Genomic DNA, 12,828 nt, shown 5'->3' with positions numbered 1-12,828 from the left:
CCCCTTGGCTTCAGAGTAGCCTGTCTTTGCAAGGAAATGAAGAATTTAGTCCAACACTAACGCTACAGAAAAGGACTCAGGGTCCATAGTAAGTGGAATGTAATACACAAGCTCTCCAGTCATTTCTCGACTCCGTTTTTAACATCTCACCCAACCGTTTCCCCTGAATCCAATTAAATGTGTGTCATACTTTTATTCTTATGCTTTACTTTTTCTTGGACTTTTCTTGGACATGTTTTTCCTTCTACTTCTTGTAACTTTTTGAGTTGAATGCTCAGTTCATTTATTTTGTTTTGTTTATTGGTAGAAGTTTCTCCCAGACTTCCTTGGTGACTATTGATGTTGGGATATTGTGGCCTTCACAGACAGGGGACAGGTTGTCAGGTCACCATTTCACAGATGGTTGACTCGACGCTGGCTCCTTTGGCTGCAAGTGACAGAAACCCAACTCAAACTTGTTCTGCGAGTAGGGACATTTATTGAATCTCAGAATTGAAGGAAGGGGAAGGGTGGGTTTGGGTCCCAGAAAGGGTGGACCCTGGGACTGGAACCCTGTCCAGACTCCACTCTCTCCCTCTTCACAGAGGCTTAGAGCCTCCGATGGGGCTGTGTCCTCTGGCCCTGCACACACGGGCTTCCTGTGAGAAGCTGAGCACCTCCACTAGCTTCCACTTAGAAATGCCCTGGCTGGCACACAAGCATTCCTATGCTTATGGGGGGTGACGGGGGCAGGGCCCTAGGACTGGCAGTCCCCACTAAAACCCCATGAGGGAAGGAGTTCCCCCAAAGGTGGTACTGTTCCCAGAAAGGAAGGGAACAGCCAGCGCTCTCCGCCCTGTCCCACCCGACCATTTTCCTCACAGACGTCACCTGTCATCCCAGACCCGGCTGGTATTTCTGCCTGACTCTTGACCAATTTGCATAGGCTAAAGCCAGTGTATTTCCAAGAGATGGATGACGTCACAGAACTGGGGTTCCAGAAGGCTGGGGTGGCCCAGCGCTCCTTCCTTCTTTAGAACATGAAAAGCTTGGCTAATCACATAAAGTTGGGTTGGGCTGAAGCATAGGTGGTGAGGAAAAGGAGGCTCCTACTGCAGACGGTCTTGTGCTGCCATCCTCCCAGAAATCCCCAGGCCAGCTGGAACCCAGGGTCAGCGAGGGATGGGAGAAGGGTAAGCTGTGGAAGGGGTAGGAACATACCTTCTGGAACCACTGTCCTCCTTGAGAGGACCCTGAAAGGGGGGTTAATGGGCGGGGATGGAGCTTCCTACTTCCTGAAGCTCAGTGGCATCTATCTCTGAGGGGCCCTGTTGAGTATGTGTGGGGTAGGTTGTTGTTTGTCTGAAATTCTAATCTAACAGGGCATCTTGTAAATTTTACTTGCTAAATCTGTCAGCTCTGGGGGTAGAAGAATGGGAGTAGCAAAAGAATGGCTCCAAGCTCAGGCTGGTGTGGAATGAGTCTTGGATAGAACAAGAGACTGAAGCAGCCTGGTTGTCTGGGTTAAATACCAAGGTTCATGGTCTCACGTTGAGACAGAGGTCGCAGACACACACACACAGAGTGAGTTTGGAGCAGGCGTTTAATAGGCAAAAGGAAACAACAGCTCTCTGTCGTAGACAGGGTCCCCGAGTGGGTTCCCAGGTGGTAGTAAAAAATGTCAGGGTTTTGCTGGGTGCAGTGGCTCACGCTTGTAATCCCAGCACTTTGAGAGGCTGAGGCAGGCGGATCACAAGGTCAGGAGTTGGAGACCAGCCTGGCCAGCATGGTGAAACCCCGTCTCTACTAAAAATACAAAAATTAGTCAAGCATGGTCGAGCATGCCTGTAGTCCCAGCTACACTGGAGGCTGCGGTAGGAGAATCGCTTGACCTCAGGAGGCAGAGTTTGCAGTGAGCCGAGATCTTGCCACTGCACTCCAGCCTGGGCAACAGAGGGAGACTCCATCTCAAAAAAAAAAAAAAAAAAAAAAAAATGTCAGGGCTTTCTTTTTTTTTTTTTTTTTTTTTTTTGAGATATGGAGTTTCGCTCTTCTTACCCAGGCTGGAGTGCAATGGCGTGATCTTGGCTCACTGCAACCTCTACCTCCTGAGTTCAAGCAATTCTCCTGCCTCAGCCCCCTGAATAGCTGGGACTACAGGTGCGTGCCACCGTGCCCAGCTGATTTTTGTATTTTTAGTAGAGATGGGTTTCATTCACCTTGTTGACCAGGATGGTCTCGATCTCTTGACCTCGTGATCCACCCGCCTCGGCCTCCCAAAGTGCTGGGATTATAGGTGTGAGCCACAGCGCCCGGCCCCAGGGTTTTATAAATGGGCTAGTGAGGGGGTAGTTCTTGAGGAAGGGACGTCTTACCCTCTTAGACCTGGACAGTTCAATTGGGACCAGGTGTGCTATCTGTACAGAGCAGAGTTTTTAATAGGCTCTCACCCCATTCCTGGACCACATAGGCCAACTTTTAGTCTGTGTCTCCTTGTCTTGCTTATCTGGGAGGGAGAGTTTCTGTGTCTGTTCACATACATCTTCTTGCAGCTGCAGGCACACCCCTCAAGTCTGCTTTTAGCTGCCCTATCTTAGTATGCTTAAAGAAAAAGGAATGTGGGGCTGGACACAGTGCCTCATGCCTGTAATCCCAGAACTTTGGGAGGCTGAGGTGGGCAGATCACCTGAGGTTGGGAGTTCGGGACCAGCCTGACCAATATGGTGAAACCCCATCTCTACTAAAAACGCAAAATTAGCTGGGTGTGGTGTTGGGCACCTGTCATCCCAGCTACGTGGGAGGCTGAGACAGGAGAATCACTTGAACCTGGGAGGCGGAGGTTACAGTGAGCCAGTTCACGCCATTGCACTCCAGCCTGGGCAACAGAGTGAGACTCCGATTCAGAAAAAAAAAAAAAAAAAAAGAATAAAAAGGAATGTGCTTATTAAGTAAGGCCCACTGTTTTACCGGGCCCAGTGTATAAGCGTAAAGTTTGGTGATTACACAGGAGACTTCCCCCACATCCTTCTGTGCCTGAGCCGTCTTCTCTATTTTACTGTCTGCTCTTTCGGGCTGCTTGTTTTTAGAAGAAAGGCGATTTCCATGAACTGCATGAGGTTAGAAAGGGAGCTATCTTTGAGCTGGTTTTTGTTACAAGGAACGTTTTCTGCTGGGGACTCACTTTACCCTAACTGTCTACCTAAGTAATTTCTCTCTGCCTCCTATATCAAGACCAGAGAAGAAACAAGCCCACCAGGGTAGTCATCTTGTCCAAGCAGAAGCCACCAGACACTTGAAGGCGGTGGATGGAAGAACTCAGGCCTCTGCCCCATCAGCAACATGGACCTAGCTTAAGGGGAAAAACACACCTTCCCTCAGTGACAGAAACAGTCCCAGATTTTCAGATTTCATGAAAGTTTTTTGTTTTGTTTTGTTTTGAGACCAAGTCTCATTCTGTCACCTGGGCTGGACTGCAGTGGTGCGATCTCAGCTCACGGCAACCTCCACCTCCCAGGTGGAGGATACCGCATAAGCGATGTGTCCTCCTTGGGAATCACATCTGGAGGCACAGAATGTCCCTCAGTCCCTCACTGGAGATGTTAATTTCATTGCAATTGCAACGTCAAAATTCTGTCTGGTTATTCACTGTATACTGTTTTGTTTTTTCTTTTTTCTTTTTTCTTTTTTCTTTTTTTTTTGAGACGGAGTTTTGCTCGTTACCCAGGCTGGAGTGCAATGGCGCGATCTCGGCTCACCGCAACCTCCGCCTCCTGGGTTCACGCAATTCTCCTGCCTCAGCCTCCTGAGTAGCTGGGATTACAGACACGTGCCACCATGCTCAGCTAATTTTTTGTATTTTTAGTAGAGACGGGGTTTCACCATGCTGACCAGGATGGTCTCGATCTCTTGACCTCGTGATCCACCCGCCTCAGCCTCCCAAAGTGCTGGGATTACAGGCTTGAGCCACCGCGCTCAGCTGTTTTGTTTCTTCTTTCTGTGCAATTAACAAGCAATCTCTGGGGAGACCCTGTAAGATCATGGACATATCCAGTTCTTCAGCAGGCTTCCCACCTCCTCAGATTCAGCATGCAATTGTGATTCTTTCTCAAACTAATCTATGATGGTGGCAAAATGGTGATTAACTTTCAACTCCATGACTTCCTCCACAGTTATCAGTTAGCCTTTTATTGTCAGGAAGAGGCTCTGCTTCAGCTCCACACTTTGCGTCTTTTCATCGATGTATTATTACTATGGGCTCATGGATTCCTATTGCATTTAATGTATAATCTGTTACTGTCATCTATTTTGATGGTCTAATTGTCCCAGATTACCTTGGAAACCATTATGCAAGGCTTCTCAGACATGACACCAAAGTACACGCAACAAAAGGAAAAATAAATTGCACATCATCAAAATTTAAAACTTTGGGGCTTCAAAGAATACCGTCAAGAAAGTGAAAGGCAACCCACAGAATGGGAAAAATATCTGCCATATATTTGATGCTGGTCTAGTATCCAGAATAGATAAAGAACTCTTCCCACTCAGTAATAAAAAGACAACTCAATTTGAAATTTGGCAAAGGTACTGAATAGACATTTTCCCAAAGATATACAATGGCCAATAGGCACATAAAAAGATGATTAACATCCGTAGCCATCTGGAAAACGAAAATCAAAACCACAGGGGAATACCAGTTCATACACATTACAATACCTTTTGTCAAGAAGACAGATAATAACAAGTATTGGTGAGGATATAGAGAAATTGGAACCTTCGTACACTGCTAATGGGAATGCAAAATGGTGCAGCCACTTTAGAAATCTTGTAGGCCAAAAAAAAAAAAAAAAAAAAAAAAAAAAAGAAATCTTGCAGGCCTCAAAAGCTTCAGCCTAGGTTATCCCATGACCCAGCAATTCTTCTCCAAAGAAATAAAAACATATATCCACACAAAAACTAGTATGTGTATGTTTGTAGCAGCATTATTCATGATAGCCAAAAACAGAAACAACCCAAATGTCCATCAACTGATGAATGGATAAAGTGTGGTCTATTCACACAATGGAAAATTATTCAACCACAGAAAGGAATGAAGTATCATTATGTTCGCCAACCTGAATGAACCTTAAAAACATTATGCTAAGTGAACAAATCTAGATACAAAATGTCATATTTTATGTAACTCCATGCATATGAAATGTCCAGAATAGGCAAAGCCATAGAGACAGAAAATAGATTAGTGGTTGCCACAGGTTGGGAGGAGGGGGATGGGCGATGATTGCTAAATGGGTGCTGCGTTTTGTTTTGGATTGATGAAAATATTCTAAAATCAAGTGAGCTAGTAGTTGCTCAACTCTGCAAATACACTGAAAACCACTGAATTGTACACTTTGACTGAATTAATTATATGATACATGAATGATATATCAATAAAGCTTTTACCAAAAAATATTGTTCCAGATCTGGCAAATTGGTGCCCCTTTGAGCTAGCTCTTGGGTCCATTTGACATGCCTCGATCTATATTTTGAGCGACACTTTTTACACTTCATCTTAGCCAAAAGGCCGAGGAGCGATTGAGCACTTTTTAAATTTCTGGTACAAGATAATTCAGACATTTCTTTCTGCTCCAGCCTGGGAATCAGCCATATTTCCTAGAGTCCCGATTCCTTTTTGGGTAGAATGTGAACCAAGATCTGGGCATTATTTCATTTAATCATCACAACAACCCTTTTAGGTAGGTATTAGCCTATCTTCATTTTACAAATGAGGCCCAGAAAGGTTGAGTATGTTGCTCAAGGTCACATAGCAGGCCAGGATTTGAAAGCCCTTGCTGGGGCCCTTGCTGTTCAACACACAAACACGCACACACACAATGTGAAAGTGAAGGTATGTCTATAGCCAGCCCACCAAGAATTGTACCAGGCAGGGTATGCCCTTGGGAAAAATCATGTGTCATGTGTCTGGGAAAGTGGGATTGTGGGGAGATTAACACCCAGTGTCCTGGCTCTCCTTCTAAAAGTACATGCTCAGATACACACACACACACAAATGCTGGTGAAGATGGTCTTCAGTAATCTCTTTTGCCAGCCTCAATCCCCATCCTTATAGTCAAATACTACCCCATAGCTGGGTGCCCGTATAAGAGGACCTACAGATGAAATAAGATTGGTCAGGTGTGGTGGTTAATGCCTGTAAGCCCAGCAATTTGGGAGGCTGAGATGGGAAGACCACTTGAAGCCAGGAGTTCAAGACCAGCCTGGTCAACATAGTGAGACTCCCCATCTCTTAAAAAATAAAAAATAGCCAGGGGCAGTGGCTCACGCCTGTCATCCCAGCACTTTGGGAGGCCGAGGTGGGTGGATCACGAGGTCAAGAGATCGAGACCATCCTGGTCAACACGGTGAAACCCCGTCTCTACTAAAAATACAAAAAATTAGCTGGGCGTGGTGGCGCGTGCCTGTAATCCCAGCTACTCAGGAGGCTGAGGCAGGAGAATTGCCTAAACCCGGGAGACGGAGGTTTCGGTGAGCCGAGATCGCGCCATTGCACTCCAGCCTGGGTAACAAGAGCGAAACTCTGTCTCAAAAAATAAATAAATAAATAAAATAAAAAAAAAAAGAACAACAAAGAAAGATTGGCCTTGGTTTCTAAATGTTGAAGCTCAGAAGTGGGTATATGGAGGTTCGTGATACTATTCTCTCTCCTTTTGTAAATGTTTAATTTTCCATGATAAAAATAATCTATAAAATAATAAACAAGAGAAAAGAGATTGGAAACGCCAGGTTGGAGCAATGAGTGAGCAAGGAAATCTGGCTGCTGTCTCCAGATTCCCCAGCCTCTCAGAGAAGATCAGCAGAAAGTCTGCGAGACCCTAAGAACCGTCAGCCTTCAGCTGCATCTCCTCCCCTCCGACGATGACGAAGGTGCTACTCATCTACTTGGTCAGCAGCTTCCTTGCCCTAAATCAGGCCACCCTCATCAGTCGCTGTGACTTGGCCCAGGTGCTGCAGCAGGAGGACCTCGATGGGTTTGAGGGCTACTCCCTGAGTCACTGTGAGTGCCATCACCCCCACCCCTGCCATTTCTTCTCCTCTCCTATGTCCTACATAGCCAGCTTCTTTCTCTCCTGTTCATCTTTCAAAGCCAAGTTCTAAAAAGCAGCTCCCTTCAGGAAGCCTTTCCCAACACGCCGTAATCATTCAACAGTTATTATCTGAGCACTTACTATGTACCAAGAACTGTTTTAAATGCAGGAGATGTAGAGATAAACAAACTCTCTCCCCTCATAGTGTTCACATCCTAGGGGAATAGAGCAGCAACAAAAAAACACTCATAAAGAAAGTACTGCCTGGTGGTGATCAGTGCTATGAAAAAGCATACAGCAGGGTGAGCAATGGCGACACTGTTTAGATGAGGAAGTCAGGGAAGGCCTCTCTGAGGAAGTGACATTGGGCAGCATCAAATGAAATGAAGGACCTGGTCACTCAAATGTCTGTGGGAAGAACATTCCGGGCAGAGGGGACGACCGGTGCAAAGCCTTTATTCTCCTGCGTGGAAGGGATAGCTCCCTCTTGCCCAAGATTTCTGTGCACCTCTCTTGCAACGCTTTTGACCTTTTATCTTGCTTTGTGGGTTTTTTAGGTACATATTTTTATTCTTGTAATATAGACCCCTTGAAGGTAGCATCTGTGTTGGACCCAACTGAAATGGCCCTCATTAGGCTTTGCACAGTTCCTGGCACACAGTAGGTGCTCAGTAAGTGCAAGAAGCATGAATAGATGGACAGATGAGTGGTTGTACTGATGAGTGGGTGGATGGACCAAAGGATGAGAGGGGAAGTCAATGGAGGTTTCCAGACCTCTAGACCTATGTTGCCTCCCGGGCCTTGTTCCTTTTCTCTGAGTCCTTGCCTCCCTTTCTCCTCCATCTCCCTTCTCACTCAGCTTGGTCTCCTCTAAATCCTGACCGTCTTCTCCCTACTCGAAGGGCTGTGCCTGGCTTTTGTGGAAAGCAAGTTCAACATATCAAAGATAAATGAAAATGCAGATGGCAGCTTTGACTACGGCCTCTTCCAGATCAACAGCCACTACTGGTGCAACGATCATAAGAGTCACTCAGAAAACCTTTGCCACGTGGACTGTCAAGGTCTGGCCAGGGCCCCAGGGTGCGGGAGGTGAGAGAAGAGACCAGGCTCTGCTCACAGAACTTCTCTTCCCACCCACAGCCTGGGAATGGCCCAGAGATATGGTTCAAAAAAATCAAGGAATCCCTTTACTGAGCAGAGGGTTGGACTGGTCTCCCTAATGCCCATCCAGTTAGATTCTATAGAGTCCTTGAGGAGGATCCCGTGAGGCTCTGTACACAGCTGGTAGTAGCAGAACGGCTGCAGCAGCCAGTTTATTGAGGACGTATTATACACTAAGCGCTTTACACGCTTAGCTCATTTCATCCAACTTTCTTGCAGTAGAAATCATTTATGATCCCCATTGTACAAAACAGCAAACTAAGGCCCAAAAAGAGAACCAGCCCTGAATGCCAGACTGACAGCCTCACAGGTTCCTAACCATTCCAGAGCACCGTCTTTCGCCAATGCTCTGACCAAAGGCCACGTGCAAACTCCCTACCTCAGAGCTGATCCAGGAGGCTTGACAGGACCCATGACTCTGCCCCTCACCTCCACCTTCGCACACTGACTGATGTCCCTGGCTCCTCACCTGAAGACCCCTGCTCACTAGGCAGGACATACTCTATGGTGTTTTGGCATTTCTTCTCCCTAGAAGCCTCCCATAAACTTTGGGTTAGGAAGAACAGCAGTGAACAGGCCCAAATCTCAGGCCTCTTGCTCCTTCTGCCCACACCTCCTTTCACCTCCAACCTCTAGCAGCCATTGTAGGGACGTCTAAATGGGCCGCTGGGAGAGAAGCTTTGCCTCAGCGGGAAGCCCCTGGTTGGCATAGGCCTGTGCAGGGAGGGACAGCGTCTGGCTCCATCTTTGACACTGTTTTCTGTACCCTAACCGGTTTTCTCTTCCTCCCTTTCAGATCTGCTGAATCCCAACCTTCTCGCAGGCATCCACTGTGCAAAAAGGATTGTGTCCGGAGTAGGAGGGATGAACAACTGGTGAGGAGGCCACAGTGGGACTCAGTTATCGGGCAGAGCCCCACAAAGGAGGGCGTGACAGAGAAAAGGGCAGCAGGCAAGGACGTACAGGAACGCCCTTGCAGTGTCTAGAAAGATGAGGGATAGAGGACGGGCTTGGAAGTCTGAGTTAGAAGATGTGGGATCTGGTTCTTCTCTGATACTCTGTTAAAGAAAACTCTTCTGGCTGCAGTAACAGAAAACAACTTGGGCTAGCTGTGGGAAATTAGAAGGTCTGAGGACCAGGTGTCTCACTGAGGCCACTCAAGGGCTGCAGCTGGGCCTCAGGAAGAGCATGGAACCAGGGCTGGAAACCGTCAGCAAGCTCTTTGTGGCAGGTTTCAGCTTCTCTTGGTGCATTTGCTTCACTACGCTCTCTGCAGACTAACTTTCTCTGCTCCGCCATCTAAAGGGTGCTGCAAAGGTAGTGGGCAAAAGTCCTCTGCAACCACAGACTGGCTAGGCTCAGTCTCAGTCCAAGTTTCTGGAATAGAGAATCTGATTGGTTCCACTTGGACCACATGCTCCCACTTTGTCCAATCAACTGTAGGGATGGGAGGAGTTAAGCAATACAATTATGGCTGCCCCAAGGGCCCAGTGACCATAGTTGACAACATTTTTTATTTAAAATTCTGTGGCATGGCGCTGTGGCTTACACCTGTAATCCCAGCACTTTGGGAGGCTGAGGCACGTGGATCACAAGGTCAGGAGTTCGAGACAAGCCTGGCCAATATGGTGAAACCCTGTCTCTACTAATAATACAAAAATTAGCTGGGAGTGATGGCAGGTGCCATAGTCCCAGCTACTTGGGAGGCTGGGGCAGGAGAATTGCTTGAACCCGGGAGGCGGAGGTGGCAGTAAGCTGAGATTGCTTTCCAGCCCGGGCGACAGTACGACACTCCATTAAGAAAAAAAGTGGCGTTCATCAGCTGGGTAGACACCCACAAAGCTGTGAGCTCACCAACGATGCACATTCAGATAGTCACCTTTTTTGAGCTTCAAACTAGATATATAACACAAACGGCTGCCCCTACAGGCGACTGTGAGGCAGTCCCTAGTAGGAGTCAAATCCCTTGCATACTAAAAACACCGCAAAAAAGAATGGGCAATGATGATTATGCAGTCCTTTCTGGAGGGAGAATCAATGGTTGCATCTGGGGTTTTTTGTTTTTTTTTTTTAACAAGTAACTCTCAGCCCTGTAAAACAGTGCTCACCCCTTCAAGAAGAGATGAGGATTTAAAAATGTGGAGACAGCCGGGCACGGTGGCCCGCACCTCTAGTCCCAGCGCTTTGGGAGGCTGAGGCAGGCGGATCTCTAGGTCAAAAGATAGACACCATCCTGGCCAACAGAGTGAAACCCCGTCTCTACTAAAAATACAAAAATTAGCTGGGCGTGGTGGTGCGCGCCTGTAGTCCCAGCTACTTGGGAGGCTGAGGCAGGAGAATCTCTTGAACCCGGGAGACAGAGGTTGCAGTGAGCTGAGATCCTGCCATTGCACTCCAGCCTGGTGATAGAGGGAGATTCCGTCTCAAAAAAAAAAAAAAAAAAAAAAAAAAAAAAAAAAAAAAAAAGTGGAAATGTTGATCCAGGGACACAGGCAAACACCAGAGATGAGCGTTTTACAGGATTCATCAGAGGGGCCAGTGGAGGACAGACCAGAGAGCTAGCAATGAAGGGGATTCTGGGCATTGCTCTACATGGGAGACTTACCAAGAACTGGGTCACGTAGGCGGAGGAGTTACTGAGCGTGAAGCAAGAACCATGTCTTTTTTCTCCACAGGGCAAAATGGAGGTTGCACTGTTCAGGCCGGCCACTCTCCTACTGGATGACAGGATGCCACCTGGGATGAAACAGCGTGAGGGTGCACCATGGAGTCATTCCAAGACTCCTGTCCTCACTCAGGGATTCTTCATTTCTTCTTCCTATTGCCTCAACTTCATGTCATTTTCTTCCCTTCCCATTTATAAGTAAAACTGACCACAGCCCCAAGAATAAACGGTTTTCTTGGCTTCCTCCTTGCTCCCATCTGGACCCAGTCCCCCGACTCCTGTCTGTCATTTGCAAACTAAGAAACACAATAAAGAAATTTCCATATTTTTTGAAATATTAAAGCACTCACTCTGCAAAGAATGTGCCAATTTTTCATTATGATACGAATATTTGAGTACCTAAGACTGCAGGAGTGTACTAGGTACCAGAAGGAAGATAAAACACAACTATTGTTCTTTAGGTGTTCATAATCTAGGTGGAGAAGCAGTGACATCCACGAACATTACAATAGATAATTAAAGGTATAATAAAATCCATAATTATCGCTTTGAAACAGTATCCGAATCCAAGTAATTTCTCCAAAGGACAATTATTTTTGAAGTAAAAGACAAAGCTCAGAAGTAGGCAATGGCTGAGGCCAAGAGTCTGGTATTGAGGTGGAGAAAGCAGCAATGGGATGGAGAAATAGTGGCAAATATCAATAACTTTGTGGTGCTTTCGGAGAATAGGATCTAGATGATTAAAAAAGGTTTCTCTGGATAGAATCTGGTTTGCCTGGAGGGTGCTGATGTGGAGTTGAACATGCTTAAAGAAAAGGCAAAGGCAGAAAAGGGACAGTTGAAGGAATGTCCTACACATAGCCACCATCAGTAGCGTCTGAACAAATTGGGGTTTTATCTTGGATCACTCATTTCTCTACCTCTGAGCCTTAACTTTTTCTACTATGAGAGGAGAGATTTGACTATTCAGTGGTTCCCAGGCTTTTGTATTTCGCAGGTCATAAAATGTAAAAAAATAATTAAACCTGAGATTTCTAATTTATTTTTTTTGAAACAGAGTCTCACTGCATAGCCCAGGCTGGAATGCCATGGCACAATCTTGGCTCACTACAACCTCCAAATCCCAGGCTCAAGCAGTTCTCCTGCCTTAGCCTCCCAAGTAGCTGGGACTACAAGTGTGTACCACCATACCTGGCTAATATTTTGTGTTTTTAGTAGACATGAAGTTTCACCATGTTGGTCAGGCTGGTCTCGAACTCCTGACCTCAAGCGATCCACCCACCTCAGCCTCCCAAAGCGCTGGGATTACAAGTGTGAGCCACCAGGCCCAGGCAAGATTTCTAATTTTTAATTTTAATGTCCATGTAAGAGCATTGAAGCAGCTATCCTCTATCAGCATATTTTCATAAAACAATTTTTAGTATCAACATTATAGGGAGATCATACTTGTAGAAGAATGGAGTAGAATCTATTTTATTTTATGAAATTATCAAAAACCTGATTTCATTTTCCATATTGTCCTCATTTTGCAGAACAGGGGCGAAAACTTTATCACAGTATGTGTCTGGGGATCACTATTCAGAAACCACAAGAGGCTTGTCCTGCAGGGTCTCTTCTAGCTCTGACACTCTAGGATTAAAATAAACAGCAGTAGGATCTGAAACTTCCTTTATAAAAATTACGATAAATCTGACCTAACTGACTCCATCTGGCTTTTAACCTCCAAGCTGCGTTTGCTTATTCCTGGGCACAGGCAACCTAACTATGGGAGGAATTTTTACTGTTTAACTTTGAAACAAAGGTAATAGTCCTTTCCTGAAATAAACCACCTCCTTGCTTGGGAATCAGATCTCCTTTGTAAAACTAACGAATTAAGCACAAGATGAGAAAGTATGGCTCAGGAATTATGTAGCCAGAGGCCGCAAGATCCCTAACCTCCCC

General features: G+C 46.2%; 1 protein-coding gene across 1 annotated transcript; it reads left to right on the top strand.

The window, feature by feature from the left end:
- The first annotated feature begins 1,014 nt into the window (after positions 1–1,014).
- Positions 1,015–11,245, top strand: LYZL6 (lysozyme like 6). Its single transcript, XM_003929053.4, has 5 exons — positions 1,015–1,172; positions 6,804–7,030; positions 7,964–8,122; positions 9,019–9,097; positions 10,898–11,245. Exons 2-5 carry the CDS (start codon positions 6,892–6,894, stop codon positions 10,965–10,967), a joined length of 447 nt encoding a protein of 148 aa, XP_003929102.1. The 5' UTR covers positions 1,015–1,172; positions 6,804–6,891; the 3' UTR covers positions 10,968–11,245.
- Positions 11,246–12,828: the final 1,583 nt, after the last annotated feature.

This window comes from Saimiri boliviensis, chromosome 17 (genome assembly GCF_048565385.1).
Source record: "Saimiri boliviensis isolate mSaiBol1 chromosome 17, mSaiBol1.pri, whole genome shotgun sequence".
Taxonomy (NCBI): domain Eukaryota; kingdom Metazoa; phylum Chordata; class Mammalia; order Primates; family Cebidae; genus Saimiri; species Saimiri boliviensis.
This window is presented reverse-complemented; position numbering and strand designations above follow the sequence as displayed.

Excerpts from the sequence above, each read along its gene's own strand:
- LYZL6 (XM_003929053.4), top strand. The coding sequence starts at position 6,892 with ATGACGAAGGTGCTACTCATCTACTTGGTCAGCAGCTTCCTTGCCCTA. Across the intron at positions 8,123-9,018 it reads TTGCCACGTGGACTGTCAAG|ATCTGCTGAATCCCAACCTT; the intron begins GTCTGGCCAGGG and ends CCTCCCTTTCAG. Across the intron at positions 9,098-10,897 it reads GTAGGAGGGATGAACAACTG|GGCAAAATGGAGGTTGCACT; the intron begins GTGAGGAGGCCA and ends TTTTCTCCACAG.